Raw genomic sequence first — 16,704 nt, forward strand, 5'->3', positions numbered from 1 at the left:
CTGAGCGCGTGGTCTCCTTGGGAGCAGCGTGGTTGTGCGGGGAAACAGGGCTGTGTGTCCAAGAGGTCTCATCAGGAACAGGAATGAGGAGAGCTGTCAACCCTTGCGTTTCCTAGCACAAGCAGCTTGTCTGATTGCCGAGCTGGGAGACCTCAACCAAAGTCCTTGACGCTCTGAATGTGCTTAACTCCCTCCCCTGTGGGTCCTGGTGTTGGCTGTTCCCCGGCACGGGGCACGCTTGTGCTGAAGCCGGTCTGCTGTGCCATTAGCTGGCTGGTTGTCGGTTATGAAAGCCTGACAAAGAGGAAGGAAGGAAAGGGTGTGAAGGACAGAGCAGTGCTGTTCCCCAAAGCCTTCTCTCCACCATGCACAACAAACAAAATTCAGTTCTGTAGGCAACTGGGGAGCAGGACTTAACGCTGTCCTTAATGCTAAGCGCTGAGGCTGGCTGTGCTGGGACGTGAAACAGCGCCCAGAAATTTTCCCAGATGCTGTAACACCAGACATCTCTATTGTTAGTTCCTGGGTATGGTTTGGGAAGGAACGCTGGCCAGAAACAGTTCTGCAGGAGAAGTTTGCATCTAGCTCCCCAGTCCTGGAGATGGAGGGAGTTTAACAGCGTGGAGTGAAGCAGCGGGGTTCAGTCCTGGGCCCATTTAATTTGCTAACATAGACATAGCCTTCCTGTCCATCATCTGAATATCTTTACAGATTGATGTTCAGTTGTGTGTTTTGATTCACGTGCTTCTCTGGGTCTCTGCTGGGCCTTTTCACTCTATTTGCTGCCCCCCACCCTCAGTTGTCCCTCCTGTCCGTCCTCACTTTCACACCCGTCCCCAGGACTTTCTGGGATGACGATTTAGCAAGCAGTAACACAGAAACAAAAAGCAACCTGACCGCTCTCCCTCTTCTTCATCGGGAGTCCTCCTGCTGAAAGCGCTTGGCCAGGGATGCTCCAAGTGCATCCCACCTCCCTTCTGTTCGCCTGCAGCAGAAGGCAGAGTTGCTGGGAACAGAGGATTTTCTCCTTGAAAGATATCCTGCTATAACCTCTTCCTCACTGCAGGGGAATTCCTTTCCTCCACTTCTGGTACCTCTGTGAAGCTCCGGTCTAGCCGTTGTTCGAGCCAGCTGGACCGTGCTGTGGAGCACGTCTCCTCCTCCCTGAGCTCATCTCTGAACGCCGTCAGTGCCGCCCCGCTGTTCTCTGTCGAGCCCGGCAGCGGCACCATCGCTGCCGGCCAGGAGCAGCTCTTCCAGATGAAGTTCTCTCCGGTGTACGTGGGGGACTTTCAGAGCCGTATGCTCTGCAGGTAGGAAACGTCCAGCCACTTTTCAACTCATGCTACTGATGGATAGTCGTGGTAATACCTCTGACTGGGGTGGGTGGGAGTGCAGACCTGGGGACAGCCAGCCCCAGAGAGGCAGCAGAAACAACTAACGTACAGGAACAAAGAAAGATGGTCATCCAGCCTTGGTAGAAGCAGGTATGGGACAGTGGGAAAAGACATTGTATGAAATATTAAGCTCCTGGAGGGTTGCAAAATCTGGAACGAGAGATCCAGAAAGGCTGTCAAGGGGCCAGCTAGTCCTTAGCTACGCTTCCTTATCAGACAAGCACGGCCTCCTTACCTACATAGAAACTTGTGTGCTGCGGTTGGTCTCTAGACACATAACTGGTCATGCTTCTGCCATTTCACCTCTGCTGCCTCCATGGCAGGGAGTGCAATTCTGTTTGATTTGCTGAGCAACGCTTGCACGGAGAGAGGATGCAGCGCTCTGTGCTGTACAAGGAGACAGACAAGCAGCTGCCGTCCAGAAATGTTAGTTTGGCTAATACCAGTCCCTTTCTTCCTAGTATTCCTAACGTGAAGCCAAATCAGAAGTGCCCAGAGGTGGTTGTGAAGGGGAGAAGCTTGATGCCAAACTGCCACTTTGAACTGGAAGACTCTGACTACATCACTGCAAAAAGGCGCAACCCAGAGTTGCAGGGACCAAAAGGGGCAACGTTCGATCTCAACACAAAAGTGATTGAGTTTGCGGCAATTGGAGTGCGCGGCAGGAACAGCAGGTAGGTGTGGGCATGGTTTCCCCTGTTTGTGGTCTCCTAGTCACCCTCCTTAACCAGAGACCTCTCTAGCTACTCTTCCAAGCCCTGAGGTACCTTGTCTGTGACCTGCTGAGACTTGGCCACCAGTCTGTTTTGGGGCTGGAACAAGCTGCTCACTGAAGACCAACTGGCCAATTTTTTGTTCTTTGTCTTCAGTAAGGTATGGGTCAGTCTGGGAGGACCACATATCCCCAGCCCATGTAATGTGGCCAGTACAACCTTTGTCCCTTTGAAGAGCATCCTTGGGACATTCTTGCACCTCTGAGATACCAGTTAGACAGGGTCAATGAAGGCTGCAACCACAACAGAGAGTACTATCTTGTAAAGGAGTCTTGCTGGACTTCATTTTACCACTTTCACTTGATCTCACTGTTTTAATATGCAAGAGGTTTTGGCTAATTTCTTTGCTAATTTCTTTGTTGATAGCCATTAATTTTTAGCCACCTGAGAGACAAAGAGGGCCCCTAGAAAGCAGGTGAAATGTTTGTGCTCCCAACGTCGTTCCCCTGTACCACATAACCCCTTCCAGATGGTGTGCAGGATTGGCAGTGCCTGATGTCTGCTACAGGACAGAGTCATTAACATCCCAACACGACCTTAGTAGTCCTTTTTTTTGCTTTGTGTGCCTAGGACCATCAGGGTTATGAACCCAACCAGTTCCGTGTATTCCTTCCAGTGGACTTGCCAAGACCCTGCAGCCCCACCAGAGCAGGTGGCTTTCTTCTGCCTCACAGAGAGAGGTCAGATCCAGCCGGGGAAGAAAGCAGAGGTGGGTGCAGAAAATTAAGAAAGTAGATCCGGTACACGTGTATGCCAATTTAACACCGGCTATATCTACACTTACTGGGCATCCCATGTCTCTGTGAGCTTGCCAAGACCATGAAGAAACTTTTGACTGCAATGTAACTGAGCTGGCAGATGAACCTGTCCTCACCCTGTACCCCGCATCTGCCATGCTTTTGGGCTGTAAGTGGCACAACAGCCTATCTCTGAGCTCACAGCAACATAAGGTGGAGGTTTGGGGGGTTTCTTGGTGGTATAGACTGCACCCCACTCCCCTTACCCAGCCAGGGGGAGCAACTTTCCTTCATTTGCCTCTTTCTCCCCCAGATCAAGTTTGAATTTGTCCCCCGGCACCTGGACATCACAGAATCATTCTGGGTCTTTACAATCCCTGAGCAAAGCATTTCGGTCCCGTTCCTGTTGGTGGGCAACACCACCGACCCGCTCGTGACTCTGGACAGATCCCACCTGAACTTCCACTTGCTGTTAATCGGTGAGCACCATGATTATAGCTTACGTGCTCAGAAGCGTACCTCTCCAGGGGCCCAGCAGTCCCGTTATTCCAGCAGGCTCCCACGAGGAAGGTGGAAATGGAAACAGGCACTTGTGAGCAGAGCATCCAGCTCCTGGCACCCAAGTGTTACGAGGGAGAGGAAGGGGAAGGGAGGAAGGCATGTGTCAGGGATACGGCATGTAGTTGGGGCTGTTTCCAAGAGGGGATTTGGGGGTGATGCGGGGGAGCCCAGGGGGTCAGAAGTACGTTTCCATGTTGGCATCCTGAGCGTGCCATGCTGCAGGCAGTGCTTCTCACTGCAGATTGCCTGCTGGGCTCAGCCGGCAGGCAGGAGCACAGTGGGCAGTGGTGGTCTGGTGGCCAGAGGAACAAAAGGTTTTCAGCAGCTGCTTTGTCCTTTCCCCAGGGCACGAGGTACGCCAGACTGTCTATATGATCAACAGTGAGAAGGAAGCCTTCAGCTTTGCTTTCAGAGAAAGCTCTCTCTTCTCAGAGGGATGCAACACCTCCGTGAAAATAGAGCCCCTGGAAGGCTCCATCGCTCCTCTTTCAAGGTAACAGGGCTCACGGGTCAGATTCCCTCTCCCATGTGCCAAATGCAGCACCATCATTTTGCTTTTGAGACGCTCTCCCCTCCACATTCACCAGGTGACTCTTGGCCATAGCATAGGTCTGCCTTGTTTTGTTCCTTCCCAGTGGGGACACCATGAAACTTCAGGTTTCTCCATAGAGTGGCTGTGCCGGGGTTACCCCGGTCTTCTAGGCCCCCTTCCTGGAGAAGTTGAGGCTTTGGATCTTCTAGTTTTGATGACAAAAGCATGTTTGGAGGTTTTAACTCTGTGATTCCCCTGAGCTAGCAGCCTTAAGTGTGCAAGGTCTCCTCTCTCCTCTGTGTTCCTTTAGTGACAGAGTCCACCACGCGTGGTCTGGGCAAAGCGACCAAGAGCAGCAAAGCACACAAGCAGCATATAAGCCCATCATGGGGGACAGCAACAGGCTTACACAGCTAGCTGTGTTTTGCAGGATCACCTGTCAGAAAATGGATGCTCTTTTCTTGTAAACTGCAGCTGTGACTTGTGATCAGACATGATCATGAGTTCAAGCAGGTCACCAGCTCATCTGCTGATCCACCACAAATGTCCCTGTGCCCACTCATAGCCTGCCTGGGTGTAAGGAGAACGCGTTAGCTCCAGGCAGTTTTGCTGTGGCTTAAAAGATGCTGAATTTTGGCTTGCCACAGGGTGTAAGATAAGAGAACATCCTGTATCAGTTACTGTGGCTCACCTGAGAGGTGGTAATTCCTTCAATCTCTGTAGTTTGGTTGTGTTTGATCACGTACCCAGAAATTATCCACAGAAATTACAAAGAGGCAGTTTGGTGGCACCCGCGTTGCACAGCTGTCACGGGAGCTGGGTGATTCCTCTTTGCAAAGAGGCTGTTACCCTTGTCGTATAGATCAGAGAGACTGGGGGTCTCTAGGAGTGCCCTCCTCTGTGTGTGGGACAGAAGTGGGGTCTTAACCCAATGCTGCCTTGTAGCACATGGGCAGGGCAGTAAGGTCAGCGTTAGCTCAGGGTTTGCTGCCTTGTCGTTGTATCCTCTGCCGTTTCATTGCATGGGATCATCATACCCTAAACAGTTCTCACCAGGGCTCGCTCCATAGCGGAAGGCCCTGGGAGGGCAGAGTGCTGCTCCTGGTTTCTCCCAGGCCTGGGGTCTCACCACAGCCATTGCACAGCCTGCCCTCCCAGAGCAGGCAATGTGGGGCCAAGAAAGCAAAGAGGCAGTGAATGGAGCAAAAAGGATCTTTTCTCCCCAGGCTTCCCATTACAGTCATCTTCACACCAACACTAGAAGGAGAGGTGGTCTTCAACCTCAAGTGCAATGTCAAGAGGAAGACCCAGCCCCTCTCCTTGAATGTCAAGGCCACCGGCTACAGCGTGAACGCGTCTGTCAGTTGTGAGGACGGCGACGGCTGTGTCACCGAGCTCAGCGCACAGGAGGTCAACGTCATTGATCTCAAGGAGGTGAGCAGCGCTGGTTCCCTGAACCATTTGCCCCACAAAGCCCTGCAAGATTCGGCCTTAACCAGGAGCTTTTTGTTTGACTAAGAGGGAACGTTTTTTCTTCATCTGTGGGTCTCTAGAGGGAGGGAGATTGATCTTTCAGACAGGTCATTAGCTGAATGTGAAAGATGAAGGAGCACTTGCTGGGCCAGCCAGCGCTTTGCATGTGCTCCAAGCCCTAGTCCTCACCGTCTTCTCCCTGCAGGTACAGCTAAACGAGAACATCAAGCGCATCTTCAGCATCCGCAATAACGGCAAGTTCAGCTTCACCTTCTCGTGGGAGCTGAGCGGCCCCCCAGCCCGTAAGAAGGTCCTTGCCGTCACCCCTCAGACGGGCACCGTGCAGGCGGAGGGGAAAGCAGAGGCCCAGCTGGTGTTTCACCCACAGAAGATGTGCTCTTTAAAGGATGTAGAGCTGACGCTGCAGGTGAGGCACCGGTGTTTAATACGGGACCTTCGCCTTCCCTACGCAGCAGCTTGGCAGCAGGAGGCCAGGGCTGGGGGTGAGCTCCGTCACTGAAGAGCCTGAACGAGGCAGAGAGGCTCCTGCTGCTGCAATAAAGAGCCTGACAGCTTCTGAATGGAATATTTTAATACTTAAGTGCTTATCCAGGACTACTTTGGGAGGTGCTTTTGTGGCAGGACGTATGCCCCAGGCCCTCTCTGCCCCTAATTTGGAGGGGCTCTAGATGTGCGCGGGGATGGAGCTGTTTCTCCTTGCCAGGCCCCTCCTGAGTCGGGTCCCACAGCTCAGAACGGTCTTGCCAGCACATGGCTGCACAAAGCAGGGCCATGACTCTTCAAAAACCCTTTCCTTCTTAGCCCAAGCATTCCGCCTTCTCTTTCTATTCTGGGGTCCTTTGGTACTTGCTTTTCCTTATGGTCACTGCAGCCAGCTGTCCCCCATCCTCTTCCTCAGCCATCTCTGGTGTTTGGGGTTGTAATTCCCACCTCTTCACCTGGCTCATGCTGTCTTTTGCCCCACCAGATCAGCAAGGGTCCCACGTTTACCTGCGTGTTCCTGGCCACCGTGGTAGTGCCCGCTGTCCACTTCTCCACCACCAGACTCGACTTTGGAGCCTGCTTCATCTACCATGCTGGGATGCCACCTGCCCAGCGGACCCTTGTCATCACAAACAAGGCAGACAGGGATATGAGGTAGGCCTTCTCCGCACACTCCTTCAACCCTTGCTTAGCACATGCCTGCTCCATGTCCTCGTGACCACTGTGGGTGAAATCCTGAAGATGCAGGGGGAGGAGAAAGGAGAGCCCCAAGTAGCCCTGATGTTGTTGTCTGAGCACACACAGCCTTGTGACACCTCTGCTCCTCTTTGCTGTGCTTTCTGCCAGTTTGAACTGCTTGTTCACCAACACCGCGTACCTGGAGGTGGACTTCCCAGGGCACGTCCTACGCCCAGGAGGGACAGTGGAGGTGCCCATCACTTTCTATCCCAGAGAGGTTGCGTCTTACCGTGAGCTCATCCCTTTTGAAATCAATGGTCTTTGCCAGCAGACTGTTGAGGTCCGAGGAAGGGGCATGAAAATGAAGGTGAGATGAAATCCAAACCCTAAAACTCCAGGTGGCAGGCAGGCAGCATGGCTTTCTCTCTCATTTTCCTCATCTCTTCCCCAGCCTACCATGTTTTGGTTTTCTGCCATGAGGGTGGCAGAAAACCTTTTCTCCTTCTTTCCCTTCACTTTATATTAATCCCTCCTGCCTCAGGTTGATGTTGTGGACCCACGAGGAAAGGTGGTGAAGCTGGGAGCCCTCTCCATCGGACAGACGGTGAAGAAGATGGTCACCATAGCAAACAACAGTGCTGCCCCTCTTACTTTTAAGCTCCGTCTCATGTCCACCATGCCAGAGCTCCAAGAAGCTGGGGTAAGGCTCCTTCCTTCACTTGGAGAGCACTTTGGTGTGCCTGCTGGTAGCTATGAGCTGCTCTGGGCAGGAGCTAGTAGTTACAATTGTAGTAGTAGTCTCCACTCATTTCTTTGGGCAGGTTCTCTGCTTGAACCCCACCACCGAACTAAGTCTGAAGCCCAAAGGAGACACCTGTGAAGTGGAGGTGACCTTCTCCCCAAAACGCCGCATCCAGCCATTCACCGAAGAAGTGACGATGGAGTGCAACGGCCTGGTGCGCTCCCTCTTCATGGTGCGGGGCTCCTGCCAGGGCATCCATGTGAGCTTGGACCAGGAACACCTCAGCTTTGGAGCGGTGGTGCAGCAGAGCTACACATCCCGGCGCATCATCATGCAGAACACGGGCGACATAGGAGTCAAGTAATGCAAAACCCTGTTCTCTCTGAGGGCTGAGAGCTTGGATGAGGGCTGGATGGAGCTGTAGCTTGCCCAGATAGTTCCCCTCTGCTTTTCCGTCCCAGTGGAGAGTTGGGCAGCCAAGGCTGTGCCGTCAGGCCCTGGAAGTTAGCAAGGGATACAACCAAAACCTTGTTTACAGATGGGTGCAGCTGAGTCCTGGCCAGCCTGCAGCCTTATTGCCAGGTGGCTCAGCGTCATGCCTGAAATCTGGTGGAAAAGCCCACAAGAGGATTAGAAACGGCACGTTGCGTTCGCAGCCTCCCCATTGCTAATCCTTCCTTCCTGTCCTTGTGCTTTCCTTGGCAAGGTTTAAGTGGGACATCGTGAGCTTCAAGCCAGATTTCTCCATCAGCCCCGCCAAGGGTTACATCTCCCCAGGAATGGATGTCCCCTTCGTTGTGACCTTCCACCCCTCTAAGCTGAGCCATGCTATCCAGTACGAGGACCTGAAGTGCTTCATCCAGGGCAGTGAGCCGCTCCGGCTTACGCTGGCAGGATGCTGCATGGAGACCCCTGTGACCAAAGAGGTAACTGGAGCAGAGACAGGATGGGTCCTCTCCTTGCACCACCGTTTGCACCACATCTCTCCCAGGGCAGGGACTGGAGGATATTTACGTGCATAGACTCGCTCCTGCCTGTCATCCTGCCTGGGTATCCCAGAGACCTGAAAAAACCGTTGGGCAGGATTCCCAAAATTTCTGAGCCCTGTAATTGCCTTCCTCCCCTGTTAACGGTGCTGCTCCTCCAGCGAGCACCTCAGCTGTCCTGGCTCTGCATTGCAGCACCCTTGCTGCAGGGACACCCTGCAGGGCTCTTCTGAGACCCTCCCCACAGAGCTGCCCAGCTGTACTCCCAGTATTGCACCCGCAGCCACACTTTTCCTCCCTGTCGGGACTGGGGAGGGCATTCAGCGCTAGGAGTGGGCAAGGCGTCTGCATCCAGCTCCTAGGGCCCAGGGATGCAGCGTTGGAGGACTCCTGGCCCTCACGGGCATCGCAGGAGGGTGCAGCTGGGGGGTGTTGGCTCTTGCTCCCAAAAGAGAGCCCGGAGCTGCTCTCCAGCCTGCCCACGAAGGGGCTGTGCGGCTGCAGGTCTTGTCCTTGCACAGGAGAGATTTCCTTCCAGGACTCCCCATCTTCCTTCTCCCCTCCTTGGGAGGCGGCATCCCCCTTCACCCAGCATGCAAAACACCCCTTCCTCTCCCTCTCTAAGAACCGACAATTTGGTTTACACCAAAATCTATGGCTCAAACGGGAATTTTGCATACGACGAGGAAAAGCTGCTCCCTGTGCGTAGAGCTAGTCAGAGTCCGAGTGGAAAGGATTCCTCGGTATGAGCAAGCAGCCTCTGTGCTCCTCTGTTGCAGACACTGACTTTCGCATGCGACGTGCGCCAGGAGCACAGCCAGACCATCCTCCTGTCCAACCCAAGCAATGAGGCCTGGACCACGCAACCTGTCATTGAGGGGGAACACTGGAAGGGGCCTGAATTTTTCCATCTAGAGGCCAATCAACAAAACAAGCCCTACAAGATCATTTACCAACCCCTAACCATGAGCTCTGAGAAGAAGCAGCATCAGGTATGTGAGCTGTGCCAGCACGCTGACCCTCGGTAGCATGACCCTCATAGCTCACCCAGCTTTGGGCAGGAGGGTTGGACAAGATGACCTTCAGAGGTCCCCTCCAAGCTGAAATTATCCTGTGATCCCATGTTGGAAGCTGGGTTTCTTGGTGGCTAGAGGCCAGGTGTAAGGAAACTGCAGGTGGGAAGTCTCGACTGACCATTAAATGTGTTGGAGCAGCTAACCTGAAAAAACAGGTTGTCTGAAGGTCCAGGAAATGAAGTTCGTTCTGTGCAGCTCCTGGTCCCTGCCTGTGCAACCCAGGGGGGCTCGGAGACCCACCCTGTGCTCAGCCCTGTGGGCTGCACAGGCTCCCCAAGCCCTGGGCGCGACCGCTTCTGCCAGCACTGCCCTGCTGGGGTCCTTTTGCAGCATGCAGGGAACGAGGGGGCGAAGCTGCCCTGCCATTTCTCAGTGCCCCCCCTCACCATGAGCAGTCGGGTGGGAAACAACACAGATAATCTCTCTTGACATCACCTTTGGTGATGTGGGAGCTTTGGAAGGAGCCCTTCCTGCAGGTCTCAGGCTGGGCAGGTAGGGTGACTGGCCCCTCTGTTTCCATGAGCACTATTTCTGAGATGCACCAGGGACAAGCTCTTAAATCAAGGGGGTCAATTCCGAACGGCTCCGGGGTGCTGGAGGTGGGTGTCAGACACCTGCCCCTTGGCCCCCTCTAGCTGATCTTACACCACGCCAGAATTTAGGCCAGAGCAAGAGTGGAGGCCAGAGACTTCTGGGCTCAGTCTCCAGGGTGCGGAGCAGATCTGTGCCCTGTAGGGTTGCATAGGCTCAGTATCTTTTTAATGTACAGCCTTGCTGAAAACTGCAGGACTCTACATGCTGCTCTGGAGGCAGAGGAGGTGCTGCAGGCAGGTAGCTGTGACCCATTGGCACCCGATGAGTACTGGTTATGAGCTTCTCGTGGCCCACCCTGGCTGGTGGGACCCTGCCGTGTTAGCTTACAGGCTGCTCTCCTGGCAGTAATGCTGGGGCTAATCCCAGCACTGCCGGGGCAGTCAAGCTTAGTAGGGACTGCCACCCCCTTACCACGGCTGTCCCTGCACAAGCACAGGGCTGGCAGCTGATGTGCCCACGTTAGTAAGGCAAGTAAAAGGGTGCTAGGACGGTCAGACCAGCTCTGCTGCAGGGCTGGTGCTTCCTTGCCTTGCCCAGACGTGTTGCCTCTGTGTCCCGTGGCTGTGCCAGCCCGAGCGGGTATGACACTGCCATCTCCACCTGCGTGGGACACAGGGCTGCGGTCACAGCTCTGCCAGCTGGACCTGCTCAAAGCTGCTCAAATGACAGCCTGAGACATGGGACTGGCCAGGTGTGCTCGAGAGCCAGTAACTCGTCCAGACAGAGAGCAGGAGAGCTCACTTATCCTATTTCTTGTCTCTAGGGCTCCATCTTCTTCCCATTGCCGGATGGGACAGGCTTGTACTACCTCTTGCAAGGGACTGCTGAGGCCCCAAAGTGTTCAGGGACCATTTTCCGGCAGGTACCATGTCGGACTTCCTACACTGAGCTCATCCCTGTTTCCAACTGGCTGAACAGACCGCAGAGGTGAGTCCGGCCCAGGAAGTCTCGTCCCATCAGCAATCCCTGCAGCAGCGCAAGGAAGGGCTTCCCACTGCCCGGAAGGTCCTTCCTGCAAGTTTTTTACTCTCCTCGGCCCATTTCTGGCCGTAGGTGTCTGGGATCACCCTACCCACGTTCTGCGTATGCAGACCCATCCTGGAGGGTTTTCCTCCGAGGGGATGAGAGCTGGCTCCCTCTGCCTGAGGCATTGAGGGTGTGAGGAGCTGTGTTGTGCCCCCCCACGATGGGTATCCTATGGGAGTCCTTCCCGTTGAGCTTCACTGCATTCTTCTCACCCACAGGTTCCTCGTGGTAGTGGACATACTCAAACCAGAAAACCTGGAAAGCAGTTCTGTGCTGCAGGGGCTGGACTACATTGACGTGCCAGGCTCTGCCAAAAAGGACTACAAGCTCACGTTCCTCTCCTACAAGGAAGGAGTCTTTAACGCAACGGTAAGTGTGGACACCAGACTGTGGAGCCCTTCAAGGAGCTGTTTGCTCACTGAGAAGCTACGTGCCTGTTTTCATACCTCCACGTGCCCACTGGTGGGCTTGTAGGTGTCCTGGGTGGGTACTGAACAGCAGGCACCTCTCCACGTGCCCCACTCACGTGTCAGTCTCTGCGAGGGTCCCACTGGGGGCTGCAGAGCACAGGTGGGTCAGGCCATTGGTGAGCTGGAAGCAATAGGCAATCAGGAGACTCCAGAGTGGAAATACCACATGTGCTTTCCCCAGTCTGGCACTCTTCCTGGGTGGCTGCTTACCACCGTTCTTGGAAGTAGGGTGCTGAGCTTGGGGGGTTCTTTGGGCTGGCTTAGCACAGCTGGTATATTTTTATATAGTGCTTCCCTTTTTCTCTCATTCAGGTGACCTTCCTCAACGAGGTGACCAAGGAGTACTTGTTCTACATGGTGACTTTCAAGGCCACCGCTTCGGGACCCCTCAGCACTGTTGAAATGACCGCCGCTGTTCGGCAGAGAGTGTCTTCCACCGTCAAAGTGGAGAACCCTCTGCCTGTCCCGGTGACGTTTGCCACAGATTGCGAAGTGCCCGATGTCATCGTTCCCCCACATTTCACTGTTCCTGCACAGTCGGAGGTAGGAGCAAAGCTCGTCCTGTACGCTCTCCTCTTCCGGCAGCCTTTCTGGGAGTGGGTGCTCTGCCCTACATGAACCATCTGGGGCTTCTTTCCAAGGGTGACAGCTCCGACCTGCTAGTAATCTGGAGGTGAAGCAGTGTGTGAGAATATCCCTAGCGGGAATCGCCCTGTGTTGGTGGAGTCTGCCATGCTGCCCCTTGTGATATGCTCCCATCAGGCCTCACGTGGCAGGTCCTTGTGCCACGTGCTCCTTACTTAGCGTGGGTATTTTCAGTTTGGAGTGGCTGCAGGGCATGCCTCACCCCACTGGCAGGGTGTTTGCAGCCTGGATTGACAGGAGGCGTTGTGTGACCTGGGGGAGTATAGGGGCATTTTAGGGTGGGAAGCTTCTGGGGTAGTGCTGGAGGGCGCTCAGATGTTGGTGACTGTCCCCCAAGTGAGCTGTCCCCCACATGCAGCAGGGCTCTGACCCAGAGAGAAGGAGTTGGAGCGAGGGAGGGTGCTGGGCTGCCTTCCAGCACTGCGTGAGCACACCAGGGACCGATTTCCCCCATCCGGGCCCTGCCTTCCCCATCTCTGCCTGACCCAGTGGCTTTTCCCTTCATTCCTCCCAGGCTGACCTTGTCTTTGAGTACCAGCCCATGAAAATAGGCGAGAGCAGCGGGCGCCTGGTGCTCCAGAGCAGCGATTTGGGCTCTTTCTACTACAACCTGCACCTGAAAGCCACCACGAGCAGGACGGAGAAGCCCCTCTACTTCCGCACCACACTGGGCTCTAGTCAGACCATCACCGCCAAAATCACGAATTACGCCCGACAGAAGACAGACTACCTCCTCCAGGTGACCGCAGCTTTCCCTGGGCTCTTTTGGGGGGAGGCAGCTCATCTGGCCAGCATCAGCCCTCTCTGTGGAGGGATCCTGCCCTGGCGTAGCCAGGGCGGCCACGTGAGCCCGGGGGTCTTCCCACCGACACTGGATCTGTCTCTAGCTGGACTGTCCTCACTCGCAGACCCCTCTCTGCTGCCCTTGTTGGAGCCGCTCTTGCAGGTTCTGTGGGGTCTGGACTTCCACCTTAAACCCCAGCTCTGGCAGAAGGGTCTCTTGGGGTTTGGGTGCAGGGTTGTCCCTGCTCGGCAGGTTTGGACAGTCCTCGTGGCCGTCGATCGTGGGTGCTCACCAGGGGTATGGTGTGGGTGGGACAGGTGCAGTGACAGGCACGGGAGAGGGACCCCGGCCTGCGTGATGGCGGGGGACCATCGCTTTCTCCCCGAGGTGCCGGCTCTGCTTTTGTGACCCGCCACCCCGTCTCTTCTCTCCCCTGCGCAGACCGACTGCCCCGACTTCCAGACAGAGAGAACCATCAGCGTGGCCCCCGCCAGCCCCGGGGGCTCGGCGGTGAGCGTGGAGGTGACCTACGAGCCCTGCCAGCTGGGCGAAGTCAGGGCCACGCTGCGGCTCTCCTCCCGGCTCGGGGGGGAGTACAGCATCCCCCTCTTCGGCCTCGCCCTCCCGCCCAAGCCCCAGGGCCCCTTCCCCGTCAAGGCCGGCGGCACCACCTCCATCCCCTTCAAAAATGTCTTCCTCCAGCCCACGGCCTTCCAGTACAGGGTGGAGCACCCGGCCTTCACCCTCAGGGGCCCCGAGAGCTGGCGCTCCAAGAAGACTGCCCTCATCACCGTCGCCTTCCAGGGTGCCCCGGCCCCCGTCGCCACCAGGATGGTGGTCTCCTGCCCCGGGGCTGCCGGCGGTCAGGGGCCGGGGGTCTCCTGGGTGTACTACCTCCGGGGTCTGCCCCCTCAGCCGTGACTCGTGCCCCTCTATGGTCCCTGGGACAAGCTCCTTAGTTAACTGCGGGGGTAATTAAAGGTCTCTTTGGCATAAACCCAGCAGCGCGTCCCATCCAGCCCGTGCTGAGGCGAGGGGAAGGGCCCGATCCGCGGCAGGGCGCCAAGAGCGGCGGGGCGGGGCGCAGCCGGCGGCCTCCGCGCCGCGCGGGGGCGCTGCGGAGCGCGACGGCGGGGTCACGTGGGCGGGCCGGCGGCGCGGGGTCACGTGGCCGCCGGTGGCGGCGGGTGCGGGGCCCGGCGGGGCCGTGATCGCCGGGCGGGACGTGGCGCCGCTGTCGCCCGGCGCGGTGCGGGCGCTGAACGCCACGCGCTACGAGCAGAGGAAGGTGGCGGCCCTCGAGGTGGAGAAGTGAGCGGCGGGGGCTGCGGGAACCGGGAGGGGAGCGGGGCGGTGCCGCTCCGGGCTGCCCCGGGGCCCGGCGGGGTGGAGGCCGGCCCGGCGCCCCGGGGAGGGCTGGAGGGGGTCTTGGGGCCGCCTGCGGCCCCGGGGTGGTGGGAGCCGCACGGGATGCTGGGGGGCGGGCGGGGGTGCCGCCGTGCAGCCGTGGGTCTGGGGCGGGAGGGGACCGGCCCGGCTCCCCGGTGGGAGCTTCGGGGGAGGGGGGCACCCCGCAGAGAGCCGGAGGGCCCGCGGGAGGGGGAACTGGGGGGGTCTGGGGGAAGGGTTCACCCCAGGGGGAACTGGGGGGGTCCGGGGGAAGGGTTTGCCCCGGGGGCACCCGGGGGAAGGGGTCACCCCGGGGGGCTGCAGCCCTGGGGGGCTGCGGTCCCGGGGAAGGGGCTCCGGTGACAGGGTGACCCCGTCGGGGGACAGTGCCCAGGGCGGTGCCCGGGCGGGAGGGGCCCTCCCGCAGAGCTCCGCGCCTCCCAGCCCCGTACCGCCGGTCGCTGAGGTTTGTCTCCGAGCCCGGCAGCTTCTGGGCGCAAGCGGGGACCCCCCGGCTCGGGGCGCGTGTCCCAGGGCAGGAGTCGTGCCCGTGAGCCCCTCGAAGAAAGCCCGGCGTGACGGTGGGTCCCCAGTGCACGGCGCTGCGCAAAATAAGCACGCGAGTAGCGTAACGAGTCAGAAACTCGTCGGGAACACGGTACTCGCTCTCCTGCGACGCTCGCGGAGGTGGCAGCCTCTGTGCCCAGCCCTGGCCGGGGGACACGAGGGTCCCACCAGGCAGCGGGCAGGAGCCGCAGCGGGCGCGGCAGGCTGGCGCTGGGGCGGCTGTGCCCGTCGTCCGGCGCCCGTCTTGCGTCAACCTGGGCTCATCACCTTGTGCTGCTGTCCCGCCTCTCCCCGAGGTCTCGCCCGAGCTTGTCCCGCTCTCAATCCGGCTGCAGAGGTGGGACGCGCCTGCTGTCGCCCCCAGCTTTTGGGTGTCGCCTTTACTTCGCTGCTGTTTTGGCAGAGCTTGGGCCTTCCTTTCAGAGCATCCCAGGTCTGCAGGCATCCGCTGGCACGGCCGTGCCTCCTCTACCATTGCCCGTACGCGTTCCCTGCACGTCCACCCACGAGGACCTTTCTTATGAGCATTGTGCTCCCTCATGACTAGTGGAAACATGTGGTAGTCTGTCTTAGATCCATCTGATCCCCAAATATGCAGTTCCACCTCACAGCAGGATTCATCCCAATTAGTCAGAGCCAGCATGCAGGTGCCATAGCCCCTGCTATAAGTTAATATCTGTTTTCCATTCACCTTACAGGTACTGGTAACATCCCTGACCATGGGGCAAGGGTTAACTTTGAGGCCCTGCCACCTGGGACTTCATGGAGGAGCTCTCTGCACTTCTCTCTTTTCAGAAGTCCTACAGAAGCAAGCTGAAGGTTAACATTTGCCAGCGCACCCAGCCCCTCCAGCTGCTGGTCTCGGGGCAGGGGCTGGAGCCACAGCTGGAGTTGAGCCCCGCAGTGCTCGAGCTGGGAGCGGTGCTGCCGTACAGCCGTGGGGCGGAGGGGACGGTGGTGGTGAAGAACCCATGCGAGTTCCCCATCGACTTTTACTCACTGGAGTTCGACCAGCAGTACCTTGCTGAGGAGCAGGTGAGAGGGAAGGTCTGGTCCCCACATGCGTAATCCCGTAGCTCCACAGGGCTCCAGCGTTCCCAGGCTTGTGCCGGGGAGGCGGAGGCAGTCCCCAGGGCAAAGCCTGGTGGCATTTCAGGGTTAGCCAGCTGGGCTGGCAGGCTGTGGAGGGGCTTGGATAGTCCATGTTGTTGGGAGGAAGGAATGAGGGAGAAGACAGGTTGGCTGGGGAGTCTGTTCATGGGATGCAGGTCAAGAAACACATCCCATCTATGGTTTCTCTTCCCTACGCACACAGATCCTGCGGATGCTCAAGGACTAAAATTGCCACACCACCTTCTTCCTGCCTCCGCATGCCCCGGGTGAGAAGCTGCCCCCAGAGGTGCTGGAGTACTATCAGGACCAGAAAAGACTGCAGGATGAGCAGGCAAAGCACAAGACTGGGGAACCAGCGGGCCAGGACAACGGTGAGGGTTTGGCATTGGCTGTCCTGAGTGTGGACACAGCAGGGAGTCCAGCCCACCTCCCCTGAGCTCTCCATGACCTCGTTCTCCATGGAAAGCCCATGCTTTTAGCAGCCACCTGTTGCCCAGCTTGGTGGAGGAATTCCCGGGTGAAAGTCTGTGGCTTGGAAAGCGCATCCTCTGCCAGCCCTGCATGCAGTCTAAGCAAGCTCATATCTGCCTAGCATGGACTGGGGAAATAATCAGGTTATCCCCTTGTGTCCCTCATCCACAAGGAGTAGGACCGGAT

At 57.3% G+C, this 16,704-nt stretch overlaps 1 protein-coding gene across 1 annotated transcript in view; it reads left to right on the forward strand.

The window, feature by feature from the left end:
- The window catches only part of LOC132320047 (hydrocephalus-inducing protein homolog), a 144,128-nt gene extending 130,229 nt beyond the window's left edge, over positions 1 to 13,899 (forward strand). Inside the window, exons 67-84 of the mRNA XM_059832150.1 lie at positions 1,067 to 1,313; positions 1,859 to 2,071; positions 2,741 to 2,879; positions 3,221 to 3,386; positions 3,814 to 3,961; positions 5,227 to 5,434; positions 5,679 to 5,900; positions 6,462 to 6,631; positions 6,824 to 7,022; positions 7,197 to 7,355; positions 7,477 to 7,757; positions 8,104 to 8,323; positions 9,163 to 9,375; positions 10,817 to 10,980; positions 11,298 to 11,448; positions 11,862 to 12,092; positions 12,709 to 12,933; positions 13,420 to 13,899. Coding sequence (XP_059688133.1) covers positions 1,067 to 1,313; positions 1,859 to 2,071; positions 2,741 to 2,879; positions 3,221 to 3,386; positions 3,814 to 3,961; positions 5,227 to 5,434; positions 5,679 to 5,900; positions 6,462 to 6,631; positions 6,824 to 7,022; positions 7,197 to 7,355; positions 7,477 to 7,757; positions 8,104 to 8,323; positions 9,163 to 9,375; positions 10,817 to 10,980; positions 11,298 to 11,448; positions 11,862 to 12,092; positions 12,709 to 12,933; positions 13,420 to 13,899 — 3,836 coding nt within the window. The remainder of the gene's footprint in view (positions 1 to 1,066; positions 1,314 to 1,858; positions 2,072 to 2,740; positions 2,880 to 3,220; positions 3,387 to 3,813; positions 3,962 to 5,226; positions 5,435 to 5,678; positions 5,901 to 6,461; positions 6,632 to 6,823; positions 7,023 to 7,196; positions 7,356 to 7,476; positions 7,758 to 8,103; positions 8,324 to 9,162; positions 9,376 to 10,816; positions 10,981 to 11,297; positions 11,449 to 11,861; positions 12,093 to 12,708; positions 12,934 to 13,419) is intronic.
- Positions 13,900 to 16,704: the final 2,805 nt, after the last annotated feature.

Source organism: Gavia stellata, chromosome 33 (genome assembly GCF_030936135.1).
Source record: "Gavia stellata isolate bGavSte3 chromosome 33, bGavSte3.hap2, whole genome shotgun sequence".
In the NCBI taxonomy this organism is placed as follows: domain Eukaryota; kingdom Metazoa; phylum Chordata; class Aves; order Gaviiformes; family Gaviidae; genus Gavia; species Gavia stellata.